The sequence below is a fragment of the Haemorhous mexicanus genome, chromosome 1 (assembly GCF_027477595.1).
Source record: "Haemorhous mexicanus isolate bHaeMex1 chromosome 1, bHaeMex1.pri, whole genome shotgun sequence".
Lineage (NCBI taxonomy): Eukaryota > Metazoa > Chordata > Aves > Passeriformes > Fringillidae > Haemorhous > Haemorhous mexicanus.
In genome coordinates, this window is record NC_082341.1 from 6,237,029 (window position 1) to 6,263,875 (window position 26,847).

The following is a 26,847-nucleotide window of genomic DNA, read 5'->3' on the forward strand; positions in this document are numbered from 1 at the left end:
GCCATGTTGGAAAATGTGCTACTGAAGAAAGATCAGAAAGACAGTAAATAAACACTATCACCTTGCTGCCTATGGACTCAGGACATAAATCCCTTGATTTAGAGCAGAGACAGAACCTGAACTGGGACCTGCTTTATCCTGCAGATTTTCCTTCACCATCAAGTTAAAGTCACACTGTGTCTCTGGATTGGTGAATATTTCATAAGAGGCAGAATAGCCCCAAGCAGAAGACAGACTGACTCAAAACCCAACAGCAAAGACACTGGCTTGATTTATGTTAAATTTAAGTTCAAGAATAATTTCTGTTATCACTCAAAAAAGGGATCTCAGTCTCCTAAAGGAGATGCATCCTTGATGTTTCCTCACAAAAGGCACCTAAAATGTGATTTTAACTATGAGACAGTTTGAACAGAAATTTTGAAAGCATATAATTTTCATATGAAACAAGACCACAAGTGTTTGATTGCAAATGCTCCCTCAGTCTCCCTGCTCAGGAGAGCAAACTTTTCATGCTGAAATGCACCATAGGAAAACAAAGAGCTCTGAGGTCACCATGACTGCATTAAGTTTGAAGGAAGAAAAAAAACCTAACATCACCCCCTTAATTAGGATTGCCATATGGTCATATTTCTGCTTTCATGTTTCCTTTCTTAAGCTCAAATTTTGCCTGGCTGGCAAGGGAGGAATACAAAATGCATCAAGGTTTACCAGATGGGCCCTGGTCTCCTGTGCACTACGTGTGTCAGAGATCTGACATATCAAAGACATCATGCTCACCATGCAAAGGCTTCATGGCCTATCAGCTCCTATTTCCTTCCACAGATTCTCAGAAGAAACCATGGGAGCCCTACCAAGCATCTTCCATTTTCCTACCACACAGAAATGCAAACCATATGCTTCAAAGTTTGCAGAAGCAACGACTGCTGCTCTCCAGAACCAAGAGTCAACCTGGTTTATTCTCCTCTGCTTGTACACAAACATCTCATCCAAGCTGCAAATAACCCTCTGTGAACCTGAAAACTTCAGTGGTCCAGGTCTGGACCCTTGCACATGTTGGTGTTCAGGGTCCTTAGCAGATCTTTCATCTGAGAATTTAAGCACCAAAAAAAGAAATTGCTGGGTCTGAATCTCATTTCCCATTTAACAACTGAGGGAGTTGATAATCCCAGTCTAAAAATAGTCAATTCGTGCTCAGAACACCCTTGACAGATAGGAATTATCAGCATCCTGATTTCAAATGTGAGAAAAATAGAAGATACCCATCTAGATGAACTAGGACTGCAGGCCAAGTCTCCTGAGGGCTAAAGCAGCTCTGAAATCATCCCACCTTTTCACTGTGAGCTGCAGCCATGGCTCTGCTTGACAATCAATGAGACATAAAAATCCAGCCTTTACACGTCTTTCCATCCAAAAAAAGCAACATTATTTCAATTTCCAATAAGAAAGAAAATGGTTTATTGGATTGTCCTTCCAGAATAAAAAAAAAAAAAAATAATAATTTTACTTTGCATACAGAAGTTTCAGCCCTAGAAAAGTCCACAGTGAAATACATCCCTCTCTGGCAGACAGCACAACACAGCAACTCCTGACATTAAATGAGCCCTAAGATAACACCTGACAAAAAGGGGACTTTAAAAAGAATGCAATTATCCCAATGGGAGTTGCTCCAGGACACCTGTGTTAACCCCCTTGCCAAAAGTATTTTGAGCTCTTTAATGGCTGCAGATGATAAGAAAAGTTATGATGAGAGAAAGTCTGTGAGGCAACACCTGCAAAGTGAAATATTTTTAAGAAAAATGCTTCAGATACAGAGACGGAAGTAATTAAAAACCCAAAGAAATATGTGTACTGCTGTCTTTGTTTTCACCCAAGCTGAACTTCCCCTGGAATTGAATTGCTGGCTCACTGGGGCAGCTGGCTGACATCCTGAGCCATGAACAGGAAAAGCTTGTCTGGGAAACCAGCACAAAACTCAGGTTTGTTTGTTTGGAAAGGAGCCCACAAGTAAACACACACAGAGAGACACAGGCAGCTAGGGAGTAGGACTGGGTGATGAAGGAGCAAAATCCTCTGTGCTGAGTTTGCCTCAGTCTGATTTGCTTTCAGGGATGGCAGGCCCATGAGGCCAGGAGGGAAATCCAGAGCAGAGAAAACTCTCAATGGAAGAGACCAAGTTAGGAAACATTTATATAAACTGAATGCAAAGAAGTCCATGGGACCCCATGGGATGCACCCTGAATGCTGAGGCAGTTGGCTGACAGAATTGTGAGACCACTCTCTTATCTCTGAAAGGTCATGGCAATTCAGGGAGGCTCCTCAGGACTAGAGGAAAGCAAATGTGGCTTCTGTCTTCAATAACAGCAAAGAGGAGGACACCAGGAATTACAGGTCAGTCAGTCTCACCTTGATCCTTGGGAAGATGGAGCAAAACCTCCTGGAAACCATTTCCAAACATACAAAGGATGGAAACGTGACTGGCATTAGCCAGCACAGCCTTCCAAGATGAGATGACTGGTTTGATGGATGAGGAGAGAGCAGGGGATGGTGTTTATCTCTATTTTAGCAAGCCTTTTGACCCTGTCTCCCACAAGATCTTCCCTGACAAGCTGATAAAGTGCAGACTAGGTACATGGCCAGTGAGGTGGCCTGAAAATTGGTTGAACTGCTGGACTTAAAGGCTGTGAACAGTGGCACCAAGTCCAGCTGGAGGCAGCTCACTAGTGGTGTATCCCAAGGGTCGGCACTGGTCTGATACTGCTCAATGTTAACAACCTTGATGATGGGACAAAGTGAGTCCTCAGCAAGTTTGCAGGTGACACAAAGCTGAGGGCAGTGCTGACAAACAAGAGGATTGTGCTGCCAGCAGCAGGACCTCAGCAGGCTGGAGGAGCAGACCAGGAGCCTCATCCAGTTTAATAAATGGAAGTGAAAGGTCCTGCAGCTGGGGAGGAAACACCCCATGCAGCAACTGGCTGAAAATCAGCTGGGAAGCAGCTTAGCAAAAAAAGATCTGAGGATCCTGGAGTAGAGCAAGGCAAACAAGATCCAGCCCTGTGCCCCTGCAGCATCCTGGGTGGCACTAGAAAGAACAGCAGGATGAAGAGCAGTGCTGGGTCCAGGCTGGGCAAGAGAGTGCAAGGACATGGACACACTGGAGTGAGCCCAGTGGAGGAATGTGCAGATGGTTCAGGGACTTGAACATCAGACATCCAAGGAAAGGCTGAGAGAGCTGGGACTGCTCAGCCTGGAGGAGAGAAAACTCACAGGGAGCCTTATTAATGAGCATAAATATTTGATGAGGGAGAGTAAGACAAGAAATTCTTCTCTGTACTGCCCAGCGATAGAACAAGAGGCAAAGGGCACAAACTGAAAAAGAAAAAATCCTTTCAGATACAGACTTTTTTTAAAAGTTGTACAGTGATTAAATACTGCTGCAGGTTTCCCAGAGAGGCTCTGGAACCTCCACCCTTTGAGACAATGGTAGGTTTAGATTAACTATGAAGAAAATTGCTTTACTGTGAGAGCGTTAAGACATCCTTTGGTTTCCCAGAAAACTTGTGAGTGCCCCATCCCTGGAAATGTCCAAGGCCAGGTTGGCTGGGGCTTGGAGCAGCCTGGGATAGTGGAAGGTGTCCTTGCCCAAGGCAGGGAGGTGGAATGAAACGACCTTTAAGATCCCTTCCAACCCAAACCATTCTGTGAGTCAAACCCAAACTGGACACAGTCCTGGGCCATCTCCCCCAACTGTCCCTGCTCTGACCAGGACAGCTCCTGAGATCATTTCCATCCTCTCCCCACTGTGATTTGAATTACCCTTAGTATAACACTACATGTAACTGCAAACAGTGCAAAATATCCTGAAAGACTACTTTGCAAAATCAGTCTGGGTGAGATATTAATGTACAAAGATCCAATTTTTGTCATCATATGCTTCAGTCTGCACAGAAAAAAATACTTAGCTGCATGTAAGGATCTACTTTGAAATATATAGAAACTAAATAGCTGGGGAGCAAGGAGTTAGAGCAAAACAGAAATGTGGACATATGCCTCTAATTTAAAGTGCATCTTCAGTAGTCTTAATAAAATCAGGACAGAACAAGCTCAAGATGACAAAATTACTTAAGAAAGCACCATTATGAAGGTAATTTTTTTGACTAGTAAGTAATGACACTCTTGAAGACATCACAACTATTTTGGGGAGCAAAAGTTTGTGACAGTAGCTATCTCTGCTTTGCAGGAGGCTCTGACTCCAACCAAGTCAACTGACTTCAGTGGGAATTGGATGGGACCACAGCAACACAGCACAACTTTGCAAGCTGTGATGATCTAGTCCTAAAGACTTCAACAAGAACCAAACACATTTAGAGCTAAAGACCTTGAAGACAGCTCATTTACATTTGGAGATCATACAATTGAGATAATTTTCTATCTATCCCCCATTGTAAGAAGGGAACTCTTCATTTTCAAGGTCCTCATACATTTAATCAGAAAAACAAGTGGTACATCCCAGCATGCATAATACTATGGTTTTTAAGTGAGTAAAAAGGACAGAATATGTATAAAGGACATGACTAAATTAATTTTCAGAACCTCCTGACTTCCAAGTGCCTGGTATTTAACACTGTGATAACTCCAGGGGGGAGAGTGGTCTAAGGAGGAAACAAAAGGAAGCGCTTGGATGAGGCACGGAAACAGACAGACGGACACGTTCACTTGACACGCTCCCTAGAAGCCCTGCAGGCTTCATCAGCTGTGCTTGTAAGGCCTTTGAAGTGTGGCTGTTGCACAGCTTGTAAGTCCCTTCCTCTGAAGCTCAGGAGCTTGTGGTGTTATAAGCTACTTAAGCTCCTTAGTCCAGATCTAAGCAAACAGCTTGACGCACTTACAAGCTTCACTCCCTCTTATTCTGAAGATGTTAAGCTGCTTAGCTTACTGTCTTCAACTTTCAAATTCCTACAACCAAATCCTACCCATGTACCATGAATCTGCCTTTTTTAGCCCCATTCTCCCCTTTGATGAGGATTCTGAATGTCTTTTGCCAAGTCACCAGTAGAACAAAGTGTTCTTTTATAGCTTAGTTCTTCCAAAGTCATAGCCAACACCTGAATGCCCATTGCTTTGGTAACTACCACTCTGCATTTCCAGTATCCACAGATTACTGTCTATCAACCATATTCACCTGTTCTAACAAATCCCTTCCCATTAATAAAGTCTGTCAAATATTTCAGTTAGTATCTAAAAAAAATCCCTCCATTCTGGTGCAACTCTCTCCTCGTTTTTACTACAAACTTTTGTTTCAGTAGGAGCTGAAGAAACTTTTGGAAGAAATTCTGCTTTTATATAAAAGATGCTTTTCATCCAAATCAAACTAGTACTAAACTACCAGCATTTACAATTAATAATCTTACAAAAGAATCCTTAAACTTAGAAGTAGAGTAAGGCTGGCATAAATGGACATGACACATTTTCTAGGGCTGAAATCATTAAAACTTTGTATCTATAAATAAAAGATGGGGCAGACATTAATAAATCTTAACAAGTAACCACAAAGAGGACACAATTCCATTTTAATCATAGCATGAAAATAAGCTACTGAGCCAAGTGTGGAAGTGCTGTTATATTGACACTAGAAATGTAAAAAAAATAAGATAGAAAAGCTTAAAATGCTTCGTTTTCACTGAGGATATTGATAGAATCAACACACTGGTGAAAGGCAGGCAATCATTACATGCTGTAAAATAAAAGAACAAATTATATTGCAAAGATATAGGAAAAGCACAGCAGTGAGTGTTGCCATACACTAATGAAAACCTGAAGCCAGAGCAGACAAAGCAGTTATTTGTACCAACTTGTGACATAATCCATATGGTCTGAATATCACATCAGTACCAGGACCATACAACAGCCCCCTTGCCCAGGACAGTGGCAGGGATCAAAACACACACAAAGATCTCACAGACTGCCTGGACAGGCAACACAGGAACCACAACACCCTACAGTTATCCCTGTAGTAGGATAAATTAGGAAACTAATAAATACTAGGCTAAGCATCATGCTTACATCTGCTTTATGCTAAAACTTCAAGAACCCTCGTTAAAAAAACCCCAAGCAACTTTTAACTTAAGCATAAAATGGGTTTAGGGGGTCAACAAGGGATATTTAGAACAATTCATATGTTACCCAAGCAAAAGTTGTGTACAATTGGAGTGCCCAATTTTATAATGTTACCTGTGGAAAATATAAAGGCTTTACACAAGCATAAATTTCCAGCAGGTATTTAGATGAAGTCCTTCACCAAAGTTTCTTGTAGAAAGAAGGCTGCCACAGGACAAGAATGGAAGTGGTCTCACAAATTAATGATCATTTTTAAAAAAGATATGACACAGAGGGTAGAAGTAAGTGATGAGTTTTCACAGCTGTTAGTGAAAGGTAACCTGGGGAAAAGCAGAGAATTGGACAACAAACCCAGCACTGAAGAGACCTAAATTTGCACACCCAGCAGACTCTGAGGTATTATCTTTGAGTAAAGCATGGTAAAATTTAAAAATTTCATACAAATACCAGACCAATACTCAAAAAATGGGAAAAGCAAGTACATTCAAAACTTTTATCAAAGGAATAAACAGCAGTTTGCCACCAGGTAAATAGAAGTTGAGTGTCTGTTTGAATACTCAGTGCAGCACCACTCTTACATCTCGAAAAGAATGTAGGAGAAATGGAAACAAAATAGAAAGACACAACAAGGCTGATCAAAGGTGGGACAGCTTCCAACCAGACTTGAGTGGGTCCTGATGACAATTATTCATCCAAGAAAGAAATGGCTGAGGGGATACCAGGAGGAGGCCAGCAGAGCTCAGGAAGTCAGAGACCATAAATACAGAATAAATATTCTCTGTTTCTCATAGTACAAATCCTACCAAGGTGCAAATGAATTTATCAGGTGACATGCTTAACACAAACAAAAAATAGGGACACCTGACACAATGCACAGCTCAGGTGAAACCCTCAGTGCTGCAGGATACCATGGGTGCCAAAAACCTACAAGCTTTTAAAGAAATCATGGGAAAAAGTCCATCAAGAAATGTTACATAAAAAAAACCCTGAGGTTTGGAAGTTGCTAAGCTGCAGACCAGGAGGATGTTCAAGCTTTGCACGTGTGTTAGAGACTGTCAGAGGAAGACTTTGGCCTAGCTGTGCCTTCAGCCTGACTCAGGATAATCATTTTTGCCTTCACAAACAGCAAAACTCTGAGCACTCTTGAAAGAACCTCTCCCTAATTCTCTTTTGAACAAAAGCCTGCAAATCAGGTCCAGCCAGAGGTGATGCAAAAGTCTTTTCAGCTGGGAAGACACAGCTTGCACAATTTTCCTTTCCCTGTCACAAAACACATGAAAGTATTTTGCAATGGGTGTTTAAAAAATTCACTATCAAACCAACAAATAAGGCACCTTCAAATCTTGCAAAGGAATATTTGATTCAACCAGCACCAAATGTCCAAGTGCAGCCATTCCCCCCCTCAATAATTTTGTTTCAAAAGTTATAAAAAGACAAAAGTCTTACAACTGTAATTACATTTATCATAATTCTGGAGATTGCAACAATCTTGACCTTTTTACCCACATGCTAATACAACTTCACATTAATCTTCTCTGTTTAGCAGGAGTTATCAAATGCCATATAGCATGTAAACTACACCTTGATTGCTGAGAAAACATCTCTTTGCCAAATATTATTTAGGCAGGCACTGAAGTTTCATTGACTTGAGAGGTACCTGAGCATCTTCTTGCATCAGAAATATCTAATTCTGACAGCACTGAGCCAACTGGAGCCAAAACTCTGGAATTCAACCCCAAAACTTCAGTCCAAAATATCCCACCCAAAGGGTGGCTGGTCAAGATTCTTAGCTTTGCCTTCTTCCACTATCATGAAGGGCAGAACACAATGCAGATAGAAGAGAAAGCATTCTCTGTTTGTCAGAAATAATTAAACTCATCACTGACTTTCTGTAGAACTCAAAAGCCAGCTGGGAAAAGAGCAGTATGCCTCCACATCCTGTGAGTGACAAGGTCAGAGCACCCCTCACTTCCTTGGTTGCATCTCCATCACTGACTCTGTTCATCATGCTGTAAATTAATCCATAAAAATTTGGATGGAGTACCTACTGTGATTAACTCTATCTCCCAAAGAAGGCAAAATGAGATGGGGTGGCAGCTGAGGGATCCAATTGGCTCATGGCAGCAGTGACAGAACTAGGTCAATATACCAACTTTATTCAGGAGGAGGACAACATAAAATTAGCCTTGTCGTGTTGCGTTTCCCAGACAAGATTTTAAGACCTTCAGTTAAGAAGAGTTCACTAATAAAATGTTTTATATTTATACTCCTCCCTGGGATCTTTTTTTTATATGTCCCATTAGAAACTCTCTTCTATCAGTTTATGGACATTGTCTCACCTTTTTATGCTGTGTACCTCAGACAGAAGCACCTCAGCAAGCTGCCATTAGGCTCCCCTAAAGACTCCTGTTCTTCAGGCTGAGCAAGCCCAGCTCCTCCAGCCTCTGCCCAGAGCAGATCCTCCAGCCACAAGGCATTTTGGTGGCTCTTGGTTCAGTTTGTCAATAAATTTCTTACATTAAAGGGTCCCAAACCAGGCACAGCACTCCAGATGTCATCTGCTGGGCTGCTGAATAAAGGACAAAAATTCTTCTCCCTCAACTGCCTGGCTGTGCTTCTGTTGGTACAGCCTGCATGTTCTCAGCCTTCCTTGCTGCAAGAACACACTGCTGGCTCATTTTTAGCTAGACCTCCCACATCCTTTTCAGCTGAGCTTCCCCCCAGATCCTTATCAAGGCAGGGATGTGCCCCAGGTGCAAGACTTGACATTTTTCCTTGTTGAATCTGATGAGGCTCCCGATGGACCATTCCTCTGTTTAACATGCAACTTCCATGATTTATTCAAGTCACAAGCATGAGCTTCTCATCATCACAGCAGAGGATAAGCCTGGAGATAGAGCTGAATGTGCAAGACAGGATTAGGTGTACACTGGGTGGAGAAGTGTGCTGCACAGTTCACCTCTTTGGCCTTTTCTCATTAGATCACAAGACCTCTCTCAGTGTTTGTACTGACAGTGAGTGACACACTGGGGGTCTCACTGCTGAAAACTTCTCTGTTCTGAGAGGCTCACGTCCCTGTTTGAGGGATTTCTGCCAGGAATTGCTAAGCACACACTGGCTCACAAATGACACCACTCAGTTTTCTTGGTGGCTTTCAGGAGGAGGTGAAAAATTCAAGTGAGGAACTTAGAAAACTGCTTCAGAACAAGCCTAAACACAAGTAGCACCATTAGTATCAACAAGTCAATGAGATGACAGTGTCTGTATTTAAATCTAGGTTCACAATAAAGAATTGGTCAGACTAGAGATAAAGTCCTTTTTTATATAGATATGTACATTTTCTTCTAAAGGTGCTTCCTTAAGTCACAGCTGCAGTTGAAGCATAGGAAGCTTCACTGCTATTGGCTCCACAGAACCTATTCTAAAACTAAAGAAGCAGCTGAATTTCCACCAACAATGCTGCAGAAAATGTATTCCCTTTTGGTTTTGTTTGCCTTCTAAATTTTCTGTGAACTTTGAAAACATCTCAGGAGGGGCCATCTGAACTTGTAATGGCAAGTGAAAGAACACAGGAGACCACACAATGAAGTGTGAGGGAGAAGCTGTCACTACACTGACAAGTCAAGAAGTGCATGTACTTGTATTTATGCAAACCCATGGACACTTATGGGTACCAACCCAATGCATCTCAAGGTAAAACAATTTCTGCTGCTAAGATCAGAATAGCAGGGACACCTGTGTAATTTTAAAAACAGATTCAGAACACTTAAAGACTGCCTTTCCACTAAAATACACTTCCCCAAGTAACTTCCAGGGACTGTTTACTAAAATTACTGGTAACATTCATACACCTGGGCATTTCCTTTGCATCATTGTCAAGACTAACACATCAGATAACTGCTGTGCTTGCAGCCTAGAAGCACTTGGGCATTTCATGCATGAACAACACTAGGTCAGGAAGAGGTTAATGTGTGGAAACACAAAATGGATTTGGCAAGAAGGAAGAGGAGGAAACTGCACTTCAGCAGAAGAATATGACATTTCAGCACATGAGGATATTAAAACATCAGCTATTTTCTTTCTAGGCAACAAGGGATGTGCACCACTATATGCTCCATATCTTGGCAAACCGAGTGTTACAATTTTCAGAGAACATGGAAGGGAATAACAGAATAATTTCTCAATACAGTGTGGGCTTTGGATAAGCTGGTATCCACTAAGGATCTGGAAATGTCCTTTTTATCTCAGTCACAAAACAGTTTGAAACATGGTGGGGAGGAAACAGTTATTCCCTTCCTGTTCTGTAGCTGAACCTAAATCAAGACCTGAAGTGTCAATTTACCCTCTGGAATCTTTTGTTGCAGTTTAATTTACTTTTCCTCCAATGTAATCCTGGTGTCACCTTACTGTTTAATATTGAAAGCTATTGACAAAGGAAATGCTGATTCATGAAAGTGAGATTTTGCTCTAATGTATTCATGTGAAAACAAATGAGCCTCTACTGCTACATGGTTCTTCCTCTTGCTCACATTTCATTTCAGCCCTGATAGAATTTCAGATGGGGTGAGCGAATCCTTCACAAATGCTGCAGCAAGTTTTTCTCAGCTGTGGGCCAACAAACAGAGCAGAGCACTGGAACAGCTGCCCAGGGGGTCATGGAGTCTCTCTCCCTGGAGACATTCCAAAGCCACCTGGGCACATTCCTGTGTCACCTGCTCCAGGTGACCCTGCCTTGGCAGGAGAGTCAGACTAGATGATCTCCAGAGGTCCCTTCCAACCCAAACAGTTCTGCAATTCTGTGAACAAATCTGATTTCAAAGAAAAGCCTCACATCCAGTGCAATAGGAATGCTCCTTGGAGTGTAAAAGGGCACAACCTCTTGCAGACTGAAGCAGGGCTGTCTCTGAACTTACAGAATCTGTTTATCTGGCTTCTTCCCTATTCATACAGCACATTCTGCTTCATAGATAGATACATATTTGCTGAGGCTTAATCCTGATTAAGATTTATTTTCTAATCCAGCACTGCTTATCCTCACTATTCATAGCAGCTGCACTATTCATAACCCAGTGCTTTCATTGACACTGATTTGCAGGAGGAAGCAGCACAAGCTCCTGTTGTGCAGCATGGTCAAACCTTAAAGGTCAACACCAACCACACTTCCTCTCTGCCAGTGCTTCCAGGGCTTCTCCACAACTGATTCCCATTTCACAGTATGCATTGGAAATAACCCCTGCTTGCTCTGCCTGGGTGCTGAGATCCTCACTCTTTGCAGGTTGCTGGTGCCACAACGTTCAATTCAGTTCAAGTACAAGACGTTGCCATTGCAACATGGTCCTAGAAGGGCAGATGATCATCCTAGAAGTCTCTTATCCTCTGAGAGCAGTGTGGCAAAAAGGCCCCTAAGCCTGGGAGAAGTACCTAAAAACATCTCTGTAAGAGCATATTCAAAAATCTTCAAGACTAATAGGCCAAGTAACAGCAGCCTCAAAACTACAACACATCTCCTGGAAGGTAAAGATCTGTCTCCAACCCAGAAACTCCTCTCTACACACCACCACGGTGAGGAGACACTCTCCAGCTGCCACCACCCTCAGCAGCAATGCCAGCACAACATCCAGGAGGTTTTCCAGCCAGAATGGTCTCATTTCTATTCCCAGCACAGAGCAGGGATGACCATGGGAATCGAGTGGGATGAATAGGCTACACTGACACATAAAAGCATTTCAGAGACTCATTCTGCAGCCACCCTCCATGGATTTGTGCAATGAGGAGCATTGGAGGAAACCAAGAAAGGGAAGCACTTTGCTAATTGTATGGTAGCAGTTATTGGGCATTCAAATGCACAAAACAAAGCAACATGGCAAATATCCTTAGGGTCCTCATCATGATGCAGAAAACAGGGGATTTTAATTATTTCCAGTAATAAAACATTCTGGTGTCTTTTAGTGCCTTCACAGAACCCTTTGAATGGCTCTAGATGAAGGGTGATTCAGAATTCCAAGAAACTGAAACAAGAGGAGGACGACAGAGACAGTATGGGAAAAGGATTGAGTTTCAATATTTGGAGTACAATGGGCAAAAATTTCTCTGGTAATTGCAAAGAAGGCTCACAAAACATGCTCAGTGTCTTGTCCTACTCTGCCACACACTCCTGGTGTAGATATGAACATAAATTGAATTCCAGCATTGGAACTCCATCTCCCAAAGCCAACTAATACCTGAACACATTAGCTGTGCCCACCACATTAGACTAAAACAGAGCAGCAACCTCCTCACAAGCCTCTAGCTCATCAATTCCAGCAGTTATTCTGCCAAGAAAAGGTTTACCAGGGACTGAAGCTCAATCAGTTGTACTCACATGGTTATGGAGCTATCTGCACTGCTTACACCTCATACACTGGGAGAAAGAAGAGATCTATGTGCAGTGAAACCAGAGCCACTGCTGCAAACATCAGCTGCCACCACTGCTCTGCCAGCACTGCATGCATTCCCAAATGCAACAGTGCTTTCCAGAGGGTGAAAAACAGTGATGAGGTCTCATGGTTTTTGTCTCTGCACCCTGCTGCCACTGCAGGGCAGCCAGAGCAGAGGCAGCTCCTCCATTTGGGCTGGACACATGCCTTGACACCACCAGAATAAACTGAACTGAGGAGCACACTGAGCTGAAAGTATTTTTTATCACTAATGCTGACAAAGGTAAGAGTAGTTCTGCATGGGGGCTCAACAGAACAAGCAAGTTCTTCCACTGTGTATAATAATGTGGATAATAATTCTTCTCTCAGCTCAAACAGGAGCTCTGGAGAGCAGCTGAGAAGCCCCATCACCTGATGCAGAGCCAAGCAGCACCAGGATGGATGCAGAGGCACAGGACAAGCCTGGCACAGCTCAGGAATGTGGGTTGCACCACGTGTGCCCAGCTTGCCCAGTCATGCAGCCAGACCTACCCTTGGTTATGGTGTCCTCTCCCTGTATGGGACTGTCACAGGGAGGTTTGGCAGCTGGTGTGCTCCATTTCACCTTCCTGAAGAGCTTCTGAGGAAAACAGCAACTTAAAAATGATAAATGAGCTTTGACACAGGTGAGTACCTTGGCTGTGCACAAAGCAGGCAAGCCCAAAATGGCACACACATTTTCCTCTTTCCTCCCTGGATTTCTACTGATTCCAGTAGTCAGTGTTTTACAAATACAAAAATTATTTAAAAACATAAACCAAAGGATAAAGAACAACTTGGATCAATCCAGTCCTGAAATGTGGAGGCACACTTCATTTATTTTGGATGTTTTAATCAGAGAGAGATATACCATGTGAAAGGAGCATTTTCCTCACTAGCTACCAGTTTTTAAAGTTAGCAAAACAGAAGCCACTGAACATTTATTCAGGTGAACTCATGTATGTAATGGAGTTGCCTTCAGCAACTCTCCCTCACTCCTGGGCCTCCTGTGACTCTGCTACCTACATTTATCTTCCTCTGATGATCACAGCTGGGCAGGATTTGCAAACTTTAAACCAGAAAGCCTTGAAGCCTGCATTATACACAGTGCTAACAGCCCAAACAAAGAGGCAAGAGCTTTATTGTAATAGTGGTATTTTCCAAGCTCTTATTGAACAAAGCATTTAATCTAATGTATTACACTTAATGAAGAGTCAGGAACTTGTACTGCAAATAACAGATCAGATATAATTGGAATTTGCTCCGCACCACTACCCTACATATATCAATAAAAACAATAACCACATTGGATTTTGGGCTCACTTCATTTGCATTTCTTAATTTAGTGTTTAACTAATTTAACAATAGTAATGATTTAATTCAAATTACAATCTAAGGAAAATAATTTTAAAAAGCCATTAAAGATTTCATTAAGTTCCATCTAAATTAATATTAGCTTTCTTTATATTTTCAGTAAATGATTTTTTTTTCTCTCACCACTGAAACAAACATGAAGTTTCCTTTGTGCAGTGAAGCTTTAGACAAACCTTGTTAGATTTATTGGTATTATTTCAAGCAATTAATTAATATACATTAGAGTTATTTAGAGGAAAGGCACCAAAAAAAGGCAGGAAAATGGATGAAGCTGTTTTTAAAACACTGCATTCAACTTAGGTAATTGTTCTTTGAGCCTTTTATGTGAAGCTCTTAGGTACACACCATCCCTTAGATCACTTTTTTCATAATTTTGTGGCATTGCTCCAAAGCAATGCACATGATTATTAAAGGAGTTATTACTTGCAGTTCACTTATAAACAGAGTTCCACATTTTCCAATAGACATGCCAGCAATTTCTTATACTAATATGTCATACTTAAGAACAATGGTTTCAGATGTTCACTTCCATTTCAGTGGGTACAGAGCCTTTGTGTTCACAAAATTGAGTACCCCATATGAGCTTTGTATCACTTTCTCTGCAGTAAAACTGTTCATTTGCAGGTAACCTTAAGTCATTTAACTAGAAGTGCTCTTAATTTGAAGAGATTAGTCAAGCAGCTCTTCACTTGTACATTTGTATTGCCATTATAATTAGAACTACTTCAAAATAACAAAAAGTTCATTTTTGACCAGAATAAACACAGGGGAAAAAAAAAAAAAAATCAAGAGCATCTTAAGTGAAGAGAATGGATGCTTTTGAAAATATCCTTCAAAATCCCTCAGGCTCTGTGACCAGTGACCACCTTCATTCCAATTCTACTCACAGGGCTGCTGCCATGCAGGATAAAATATAGAACATTTCTGTATGTTTTAAACTTCCCACCAAGCAAATGGCTGTGTGCAGATAAATTCTGACATCTACCCTGCTCAGTAACAGATGTTGGCAATGGAGAGGGAAGGAGCTGAGTGACCACCCCTGGAAACACAAAGAAGGGATAGCCTGAAATGGAGTCCTAGATTTATATTCGAGAAAGATCCAGCTGATTTCTATAACCAGGAGCTAATTGAACCTTCATCCACCAGAACTTCTGAAAATGTCTAATAAATATGCATTTCAGAAGAATCCATGGAAATAGGCACAATCAGAGGTGAAGCATGAGGTGCTAAGCCACAATTTAGGAACATTTCAGATATATATTGACAAGTGAAATTATCTGCAGTCAAGGTACTCTCTAAAGAACTAATTCACTTTGAGATACTATGAAAAATAAAACCATTACAAACCTACTCTTTGCTTGTATGTATATTCATACTTCTATTTTTAATTTCAAATTTCCAGCTTTCAGAGATTTCTTGACATTTCTTATTAATCTTCAGATGCTGTAAAATGGAACACAAATACTTTAAAACCAACAGAAGTGGTAGAGAAGTGGCCATTATCAAACTCACTTTCTACTTGTGTAGTAATTGATGTACAAGGCTCTGCATGCACCCCTGAGTTTAGTTTCTTTGTCTGATGCTGTACAATCACTAACTGCAGTCAGAAAAAGACAATTTCAGATTCAAGCAAACTTTCTTTGTGTTCTTTTATCCATTCTTTGGATTTTCCAGCTAGGAAAGTTATAGCACTGACAAGCTGGAGGTCACTGCAAGACACTGTTAAGTCCAGCCTTTTGAACATCAAAGAGAAAAGTTATATTACTGTCCAGAAGCTGGGATCTTAATTCTGTGGATGCTCTAATCTCACTCTTCCACACACAAAATTTTTTTCCTTAGGTTGGTCTTGCCACTGATCCTAAATTCCAGCCTCCAAGTGCAAAGGTAACACATTTCTGTTCTTACCTCAGAGAGACAACTGGAGAAGCACACACTGCACTTGAAAGTTATTTTTCATTAACTTTCCACCTTTTACACTTGGACTAAACTGGGGTTGGGAAAACCTTGGGGCTGAGACCTGTCATTTTACATTCCCCACACATATCTGTGCTGGTGCCTAAGTTAGACACATCACATACAGGTTAAATAACATTATAGTTTAAAGAACATCCTTCATGTGTGTTCTTGAAAACCACAGGCCAGAAATAAGAACAATTTTAAAAGTTGCCCAAATTAATTCCTCATGTCTGAAGAGAATTGAAGTTATGCAAGTCAAAAGCAAAATAACTCTTGTCCACAATTGTGTGAACTTCACTTGGGTCTTACTTAAAGAAGACATATGGGAGGTGGTTGGCTATATTTTTCCTTGAGCTAATCTGGGTAAGCACTGAGTAGCTGTCCTCTGGAAATCAAAATATGGATGGAAACAAAGCCTCATATCCAAAATTGTTTTTGAAATTTAGGCAGTAATCTCTTTAAGTAAGGGAAAATTGCCTTGCCTAATTTCATGCAGCAAGCACAGCTAAAAATCACTGTATGTGCAGGCAAATAGAGGAGGCAGGGAAAGAATGGCTTGTCTAGTAGGAACCCCTGTTAACACTGAAAACCTCAAGTGTGGGTTGATGCAGCTGAAAGCATTGAGACACTCAGTGCTCAGGAGGGATGCATAACCTGAGATGTGTAAAAGAAGCTGAACAACCTTAAACCAGAAAAAAAAAAAGGAAAAACACCTGGAAGGACTAGGAAAGGCTTGGGAGAGCTGATTAGAGTTCACTAACAGGACTGCCACATTTGAGCAACAAAAATGAAAATACAGGAACGCACCAGGAGAAAGATTTAAAGTAATAAATATGTAGCATTTCACTAAGTGTCAACTAAGGTAAATGTAGTATTTTACAAGCAGAATGATTATGAAAACAGGACTTCATTTACAGTGATACCAGAAGCTGCTATGGGTATGAATGATTGCTACAGAGCAATGTTATATAGCTGTGAATCAGATTAACTTCTTTTTCTTATAGATTCCCATGTGTCTGAGGTGGAATGGACAACTCTCATCTTTTAAACTCACCCTTCTCTAACATAAATGATCTCTTTAGACCAGTACACCCAGCTTTAGGGGGGGAAGGGGGGAAATCTTGTTCTTAAATTGTTCTTAAAACTGCCAGTGCTAAAGAATTCACTACACCACTGTCAATTGCTGCAGTTTGATTTCAGTTTCTGTTAAAAATCTGCACCTTCCTTGTCATTTGAGGTTTGCCTGCTTTCAGCTTCCAGTTATTGAACCATAATGTTTCTGTCTGTAAGGCCCAAGAGTCCTATACCATCAAGTTTCCTTTCCCCAAGAAGGTAGTTATAGACTGCAGTCATGTCATTCCCTTGCTAATCTAATTGGATTTAAAACTGTAGATCAGTCTCAAAAAACAAGCAATAAAAGGAGATTTAGTAGATAACCCAGCTGATCCCCAGGTCCCCAGCTTCCAGAGATCCACAAAGCTCTAACAAACCCAGCAAACTGACAGCTTGACTATTTTTCTGAGTACTGCCTGAACAGTACATCCACTGACAGAGCCATAAACAATCTCTCCTAACATCAGGGCACAGGAATTGAACCATTTACATACTTGGTCTTTTGCTGACCAAACATTAAAGCAATTGTTCAAAGAATGACAGCATTTTATCATTGTGTCAGAGAAGAAAGACAGATAGTACCCTTTCTAATCTTTTTTATTAACTCTTCAGATTTTCTGTCTTCATTGTGTTTCCTGTATATGTATGACAACAATAAAGCAAAATAAAAGCAAGACAATAGCCACTGCATGAAAAATTCTAGAGCACGTAAGCAGCTTCCTTATAGCACATGAGGTCATTTCCTTCAGAGACATTTTATCTAAGCCTTTAAAAATTAGTTAAACTAATACTTTACTCTCCTGAGCCAAGTAATAATAAAAAGCCATTTTTTTGTGAAATACTTGGTCAGGGAATTGGTAATGAGCTAACCAACCTTTCCAGATCACTGGCTTAAAACCAAGCCTTGCTTGATCGTGCCTTCAAGGCTCAGCTATGTGATAAAAGTCCGATGCTCTGTGAAAAATAAAAGTGGATTGAGTCAAGTTCTTGGCAAGCTATTGCCCATCTCAAACTGGCACTCTTATCAGGCAGAAGTTTCATCAGAAAATACAAATATCCTCTGCAGCAGAATGACTGGCTTATCTGGGAGGAAGATCCTGCCTCTGATGAATTTCAAAGTACTTTTTGAGCCAACACTCCTCCCTCAAAAATATAGGTTTAAGATGTAAGGGCAAGGCATTTCTGTTTGTACTGCATGCCAAGCAGCACACTCTGCCCCATCTCTGTTCCACATGTTTCAATTTACTGCTATTCACTTTTGTTCCAAAAAGAAAACTTCAACCTGTCACTGTCCTCTAATAATTTTTAAACTGTTTTCACAAGCTTGCTGAAGCAAAAGGCCCCTAACAAAGCCAGCACCCTCGTGCTGCTGAAACACCATCAGCACTCTCAGCAGCAAACAGCAAGAGACAAGCACAAAGCCAACACAACATTTTAGTATTGATTTCTCTAAGAAATTTAAATCCCGCAGGGCATAAACATCAATTTAATCTGTATGCAACTACAAAATGGCCTCACTCCCAGTGTTCCTTATTTCAGCCAAAACACTGCTACAACTGGAGTAAACACACACTCAGCAGTGCAGGCAAAGGCTGACAGAACAAGAATCCCCACGCTCCCAATAATTCACAGGAGTTTTGGAGAGCACAGCCACAAATGCCAGACAGTCAAGGACAACCACCAGCAGGAAAATCTGTCTCACAGCCAGACACAAAGGCATCCCTGAAGCATCCCAAGGCCAGTGACATCCTGCCTTGCTAAGAGGGAGAGCCACTGCATCCTCCAATCCAATATTTTGTTGTGGAGTAACAGCCTCAGGTCTCACCTTTGGGTTTCTGTGCCTCCACATGACAACAGGAAAAATGAAACACAACTGCTCCACATTGTACTAAGTGATAGTTTGGAACAAGGGAAGTGGTGGAGCCACTGTCCCTGGAAGTGTTCATAAAATGTGTAGGCATGGCATTTCATGAGATGTCTTAGTGGGCATGGTGGTGTTAGGTCAAATGTTGGATGTGATGATCTTGGAGGACTTTTCCAACCTTTATGATTGATTCTATTTTCTGAGCATCCCTGACTCCATCAGACTGCCTTCCTTCCCTGCAGAAAAAAAGCCACACATCACTGCTACCTCCAGCCTGCTGAGAAGAGCATCAGAAGAAAACACCACCTGAAGAAAAAGAAAATTCATCACCTTGGAGTTTAATCTCACGTAATCTTAAACTGAGTTCTTCAGAAATGTAAGTCCCCCCTCTAATCCCTGAGAAATCAGGCCCAGCATTCTCTGACATTCCTCTTTTTCTTCTTAGCACTGCAGGACTGCTTTTTTTTTTTAAGAATGCACCCCATTGAAAAAGATCATTCTTACAGCAGTGCAAAGCCCCAGGCATGTCAGTGTCACCCCACCCAGCACTTAAGCACCAATACAGTCTCTAGAATTCAAGGCACCAACATCATTTGTGAGTGATGGATTTGTGTAAGAAACTATAAATCACACAATCATCACAGACAGAGGGTTTTATGGACAAAGCCTGCACTCATGAATTGTGGCACCTTCTACCACCTGCCCCTGCTGAGGACAGTCAGGTGGCAGAATCAGATTCCTGAAGGTATAAAGGTGACAGAACAACACATTGGGCAATTGGAGTATTATGGACTCACTGACAGGCACAAAAACAAGGCAGAAAGCCCTGTCCAAAGTTCACAGCTTCAACACAGACCCCACCCCAGATAATCAGCCCTCCTACATGGCAGGATTTATTCATTGCTGCTGCAGTCCCACAAAAGCTGACTTAACACAACTCTAGCACACACCTGATCCAACATGTGTTGACTCAGGGCTCAGATTACCATTGTCATGAAGGTTCCTACACTGTAGAGCAGATTTTAATTTAAATATCCATTGACTACATGTGTGATCAGCAAAGAGCCCCCTACCTGTGGGCTGTTTTCCTTCAGCATAGGTAACATACATCATATGGCATATTTACTTCACCTATCAGTAAGGTGGGGGATGGATTTTGCTCCCAAAATTACTCATTTTTTTGGGTCTTCACCAGGACAGCCTCACTAGGTCCAAGCAAGGACCATGGCAACTTTCTCCAGCCAGTGTCAATTTTAGGATGAACTTTAGGATTGCTTGGTCAGGAGCAGAAGCAACTCTGAAGTGATCATCAGGATTATTGAAGTATATACTGGCAGATCAGTCTGCAGCACTGACAGCTTTATAGCTGCTGTGACCACCTGTGTCACTGAGCTGCAGACACTGTCATTTCTCCACAAAGTTACCATGGTTTTGACTTCAGAGAGTCCCCTAACCATGCAGCAGGAATGGCTGCAATTCCAGCCTCTGAACCGCAGTTGTGAGCTTGGCTTTCCAAGGGGGATGGCTGCAAGCAGTAAAAGGAAGTGAAAAAATAGAAGGTGTTTATGATACCATCAAAATTCAGGAAAATAAAGGCAGAACAGCAAACCCTCATCTTATCTTCATGAATCTCTGAATGGGAGGATGTAAACAACAGGGACAGACCAAACTTCACTTGTTTGTTTCTAGATTCAACACTCAGTCCACTCCTTAAGCACATAAGCAAAACAGGATACAGGGTGTTACTGAATGATTTCCTCTGAAACCTGATTGAGAAAGATTAGAGCAATTAGAACAGAGTGACACACACTTTGAAAGCCCTTAAATCACAATTAATATAAGGTTTAACCTTTCTCCTAAGAATCATCTGGTGACTGTGTGCCATTTTCAGAACAAGGCTGACACGTCCCTGCCTCGGAGATAAAACTCATGAGACAGAATCCCCTGCCCTCTACTGGCACCACAGCCACACTGAAATCTGAGCCTGTGTCAGAGGCAGCACAAACAGCACCCGAGGAGCTGCTTTAAGGGATATTTTAAGCTATTATTTGTCATTTATATCAGATTTATAATGTGCTGGACACATCCAACTGGGAACAAAAGCTCACATATAAAAAGCTTGTTCAGCATCATTGCACTCCTTCCCACAGCACCAGCTAGACTGAGGATTCAAAATACTGCTCCTTGCAAGATAATATATTCATTAACTGGAAGCTAATTCTAAGGGATTATCTAATGTTTGTCATGTTCACAGTGCATAACCAAGAACTCTATATGGCAGATTTTATTTGTTTTTACAAAATTCTCTCTCACGTACGCTGTTGCATTTCTGATCACAGCCATCCAAAATGCATTTGGCCCAGGAACAGAGAGGCAGGTTCAGAGCTGCCAAAATCATTTTCCAGCACCTCGGTGCCAGAGCTAGGGAAATTCTTAGCCAGGTTTCTGACTCATATGCACCACTGTGACAGCACCACACAAACCCCAGGGCACCCCAGCAAGGCATTTGTTGGGACTGACCATGCCACATACATTGATTTAATGGGTGTCATCACAGAACCTTCCAGAGCTTGTGAGCACTTCTTACTGTATTCTCCCATCAGTGCAAACAACAGCAACAACAACAAAAAAAGCCAAGATTTACCCTGCTGTGATTATATTTCTGAATGCAAATCAGCTTGATTCCTGGAAATATCAAAGTAAATCCCCCATGTAGGCAAGGCCTAAAAGGAATTGAATAAACACAAGGGTCCCGACTGCATATTTAATCCAACAAATAAATAAGCTTTTAAATCACATTAAAAGGAAAAAAAAAAAACAGGCAGCCTAAAAAACAGCAGCTGATAAACAAGAGAAAGTCTGGCAATGCTGGAGTAATTCCCACAATGCTCAGCCTTACCCTGAAACACATTGAGAACACACCCTGTTTTCAGAGCTGTCACACAACAAATGCAGATGTGAGCCTGCCATCACTACACAAACAGAGTATGACATTTAAATAATACCACTAAGGAGAAGTGGGAGATGCACACAGCCTACACTATGTACAGCAGTTCTTTTTAAAAGCAACTCATCTGTTAATGAGTTAAAAGGCCCTAGGGATGCAACTAAAAAGTACCTAATATTCCAAAGAATCCATGGGAATATAATCCAATCACACCTGTCTCCTTTTCATTGTAGGCATCTACAGCATTTTAAAAAATACTAATGAAGAATTCTTAAAGCTTATTAAGCCACATCCAAAATCTATTTGGATTTCTGGCTATCCTACTCAGCCTAAATGTATCTACAGAAAATTTATCCCCATTTATTCCTGTGCCAGGGTTCTCTGATATCTCAAATAGTTCTTCTCACACTCTGGGGCTTGTCTAACCCCTGACATTTACAGACTGCAAAAGTATCCTCAGCCATGAGCTTTCTGGGCTATATAAGCCAAGGTTTTGGTGCAGCAGAATCTAAGAATGAAGGATAAACAGGTATTTTAAACATAGCCTGTTTGAAACTCTGCCTGTCTCCATAAATAATCCCCACAAATAAATACAGTTTCAACTGTATAAGAAAATACACAACACAAAAACCTCCACAGCATAAATTTATGAAGTGGTGTTGTCAAGCCTTGTGATTTGTTCCAGTATCTCTGCATTTTTTCAACTTTCAGCTCCTGGAGTTCTCTTAAAAAGCAACAATAAAAATATTCCATCCTTCATGATTATTGATAAAAGCCTGGGGGTAGGAGTCAAGCAATGACTTGTGAAGAAGGTCAGGATGTAAATAAAAATACTATGATTTTTTTAAATAAATATTTTATTAAAAATCCTCCAGATGAGTTAATTCAGCATGTTTAAGACACTACTGGCTGATACACTGTCAGAAAACATCAATAAAAATCTTACAGGCTTGCCTGTATTATTCTGTAGAATTGTACACCTAGTACTGATCTGAACCCACTTCCCTAGGTAAAACACTGGCTGACTTTGCTGTTCCAATGTGCTAAAAACTATTCATATCATAAATTCTAGGAGGCTGGATCTCTGGCTTTCTAAATCACAAGACAGGGAAAGGGCTTCTACCTTATTAACAGAAAACTGAGGTAATGAGGTATGTGACCAGCTTATGGCAGATCCAAGAACTGAACACAGATTTCAGATTTTCTAAGTTACAGTCTTGTGCTTCAGGCAGAAGGCTGGTCTTCTTTTCACTTTACAAGCTATCAAAGGCCAAACTCTTATTTAAAAATGGACAATGCAGCTCAGAAACAATGAGACAGCAAGAATACTTGAAAAAGAAGTCTTCTTGAAGCTAAACCTCCTTGGTCTTTCTAATGTTCACACCTGCAAAAACTTGCACCCAACACACCAATAACTTTTCTGAGAGACCAAATTCAGAATTCATACCAGTTTCTGTATCCATCAGGCAGGACAGGGATGACAGCACTGACATTACTGCCTTTGGCCTCCAGTGCCATTAGTTCTCATCATACTTACAGACTTTATAGCCCAGCTTTTCAGCATGAATCCTCTTGGCCATGAACTGCCCTTCGATCAGTGCTCGTATTTCTACTTCCTTTGGAAACCTTGGAACCTGTACCAAAGAGGGAATAAATTACCAGCTCCTCACCCAGCACACACTGCCAAGCTGCAGAGGGCTTAAAAACACAAGACAGGTTTATAGTTGATTATCTTCTGCTCTCATCTAGGCCCAGTTCTTCACTCATACACACAAGATGGACCTAAAGACTCATGACAGAGAACACAAGACATATCCTCAGTGCTGTTGGCAAATACATCAAACTTGAAGTTGACACACAATGGGAAAAAGTTTAGGGCAAGTTGTAAACTCTTCCCTAAGCATTTCCCATCACCAAGAGCTGCTTAGGAATCAATATCTCAGAAATATAAAATTAAAATTAGTATGTAAAATTCAAATGAATTAAGCAATGTCACAGAAGTCTAATTCTATTTGTCTGCACAAAAGTGAAACCATGCAATCTTTTCATTAATTTATTTTGTTTCTGTCTATAACATTTTTCTGTCTTTTCATCAATAAGGCAACAGAAGCAGGAGAATATTGAACTGCAAACAAATAGAGGGAATCCTTCACATGAAGTTGAGTTTCTCCATGCACTGCAGTAAGTGCCTACATTTGTGTAACAGCTAGAAGTGATTAAGCATTCATTTAACAGCCAACACTTGAGAGTAGAGCTGCACTGCAAACACCAGATAGCATCAATCTCTGTTCACCTAGGTGAGGTCTGATCGACTGGGAGTCATGATTGATCAGAGACATCTCCTGAGTTTCAGTACCACCCAGAAAGCCAGGCATTTAAATAACAGCCATTCCTCAAAAAAAAAAAAAAAAAAAGGAAAAATAAACTAAGAACTTCCCCCATAACTTAATTTCTATTTCATTCCACTTGGACTTGAGCCTGTGCTTACTTAAATACCACTGTGTGGCTTGTGGGTTACTCCAAGTCATGCAGGATAGCAAAATGAGGTCTTTAAGTTCACACATATATAGACAAAATATTACAGCCCAAAGTTTCAACACACCCTTATCTATGTGTCTAAAACTTAAAAAACAAGGACTAAGTCATGTACATGGACTAAGTTCTCAGTAAGCTTAAAGTGAATCCTGTCTCAAACAGTGTTGGTTTCAGTAAATCCACATTTTCCAGTGAAGAAAGTATATCCTTAAAAAAATACCATATAAGTTCTAGTTCAGACATTGCTCTGTAGATGCTCTCAAGCTACAGACCAAATACTTCCTGATGAAAATCATCCCAGGGACTTGCATCAATAAATGAAACTGGACAGCAAATGCTTCAGACAGAAAAAAAAAATATTATGGCAAAGAGTTGAAGCCTTGACAGCACTCCTTCAAAGTCTGATATATTAACCAGATTATTATTACCTTTTGGTTGTCTCTGTTGAATCTGTGAATCCCAACTGCTTCAGGAGTAATTTCCATCACATCAAAGTAGAAACCTGCATCAAGGAACATTAAAGAGTGTCATGTTTGCTCCCAGGCCCAAAGCTGGAATCTTATTCCTGCACACAGCTAAAATGATAATAAATGTTTATCATGTATTTGGACACATGAGTCACCACACAGCCTGTTTCTTTACTAATTTCAGTCCACACATCAACTTCTTAATATTCTGAGCCATGTGGTGGGATTCTTGGGGTGCTCCTGTGCAGAGCCAGGAGCTGGACTTTAATGATCCCAGGGGGTTCCTTCCAGCTCAGGATATTCTACAATTCTATGATTCTCTCAGTTTACAAAGTGTGGATATTAAACATGCCAAAAAAATGCAATAAACACCAAGCCTACAAGAGAGGATACATCCACCACAATACACACATTTGCAAGTAACACAGCTAATACATAACACATTCTGGAAATATTCTGAGTAGGTCATATGTAAGGGTGAAAGGAGAAAAAAAAAAACATACACAGAAAAAATGGGAAGTTGGTAAGAAGAGTACAGGAATATTGGAACATTTCATACCCTGGATTAGATTTCACAAGCTTATTAGAGAACATCAGATATTTTAAGTCACGAAGCAGAGCTGGTCTCTGAATAGTTTTGATGAGATCTGAGGAAATTCTGTAATGCTTTGCAGACAGCTAGACAAAGATTTCTTTAGGTTGGTCAGAAAAGATATTCAAAGAAAGGAGACCAGGGAAAAAAAATGAGGACAGAAAAACTGAACAGAATAGCTAAGAAACTAAGGAGAGTTTCTGAGGTTCTAACCTTGGAACAAAACTGTGCTGTCCTAGCAGACCTGTGATTAGTGGCAAAATAAAACCCAAAATAATACTGTGCTTTGGCACACATAACCTTTCTGGTTAAACATGCTGCAAAGTTGCCAGCAAGCAACTCTGTGTGCCACAGATCTGCAGGGGAAGCACATCCCAACATTCCAATCCTGACCTCCAAACCTCTGCAGAGGCACCTCCCCAGACAACAGGGAGCAAGGAATAAAAGGGGGGTATTTAACCAGCTATGCCTTTGCTTTGCTCCCCCCAGGCACTTAAACTATGGAGATTACTGCATTTGTAACAGATATACCCAGAGGTTATTCTGGTACATAGATTATTGAGGATGGCTTTCATGAACTACCCATTTTATAGAGGAGTGAGATAGTCCAGTGAATGTACTATAACACAAGCTTTAAAACTTTAAGGCATTGTCCTGGTTCGGTAACAAAATTATCAACTTCCAATTTTTTTTTAATGTTGTCTAAACTGGCTGAATTTGGGGTTTTAGAATAATTTCTTCCCATTTTCTAAAACACTAGAATTGATTTGTGTTCTAGTGAAAAGAGATTCCTGGTCATTTTAATACCCCACAGAGACTAGATTTGACAGACAACATAACAGAGCTTCTAAAAATGAAAAATCTAATCTCACACTGTCAAGAGGCTCTATCTTAAATTCACCTGAAGCCTTCTATAGCTTAAATACATACATTTAAAAACTTTGCTGCCTATAATTTTTACATTAATTTTACCTATATCAATTCACACCTGAGATGATGGTGATGATTTCATACCCTGCTCTGCAATGGGTCCATTTTAATCTTGATTAGACATGTGCTCACTTTTCAACAGCTTATTTCAGAGCTATATATTAGACTTGTAAAATGCTAAACTGTGGGAAAGAAAATAATGAAAAACTTCAAATCCATGAGTTTAATAGTATTTTTAAAATATTTCCATCAACAGAATTTTGTTACATTTCATTTACTAACCATAACATGGGGGAAAAAACAGGGATGAAATGATTCTGTGACACACACTAGGGAAAATTCAGGAAATCTGGGCATCCCTTGACATCATTTCTTTGTACACATGCATGAACAAGATTCTAGAGTAATGACTGAGAAAGAAATAATATGGAGGTACTTAATTCACTTGGTTTGAGTCTTCAGAAAAAGAAATCAAATTTAATGAAAACCTCCTTCAGAAATTACTAGTTTTAAACATTCTA

The 26,847-nt window shown here is 40.7% G+C and overlaps 1 protein-coding gene across 2 annotated transcripts in view; it reads right to left on the reverse strand.

The window, feature by feature from the left end:
- The window catches only part of XYLB (xylulokinase), an 89,771-nt gene that overhangs the window by 40,170 nt on the left and 22,754 nt on the right, over positions 1-26,847 (reverse strand). For both annotated transcript variants that reach the window (XM_059839121.1, XM_059839131.1), the window contains exons 14-15: positions 24,766-24,839; positions 23,340-23,436 (exon numbers count right to left, since the gene is read on the reverse strand). In XM_059839121.1, coding sequence (XP_059695104.1) covers positions 23,340-23,436; positions 24,766-24,839 — 171 coding nt within the window. The remainder of the gene's footprint in view (positions 1-23,339; positions 23,437-24,765; positions 24,840-26,847) is intronic.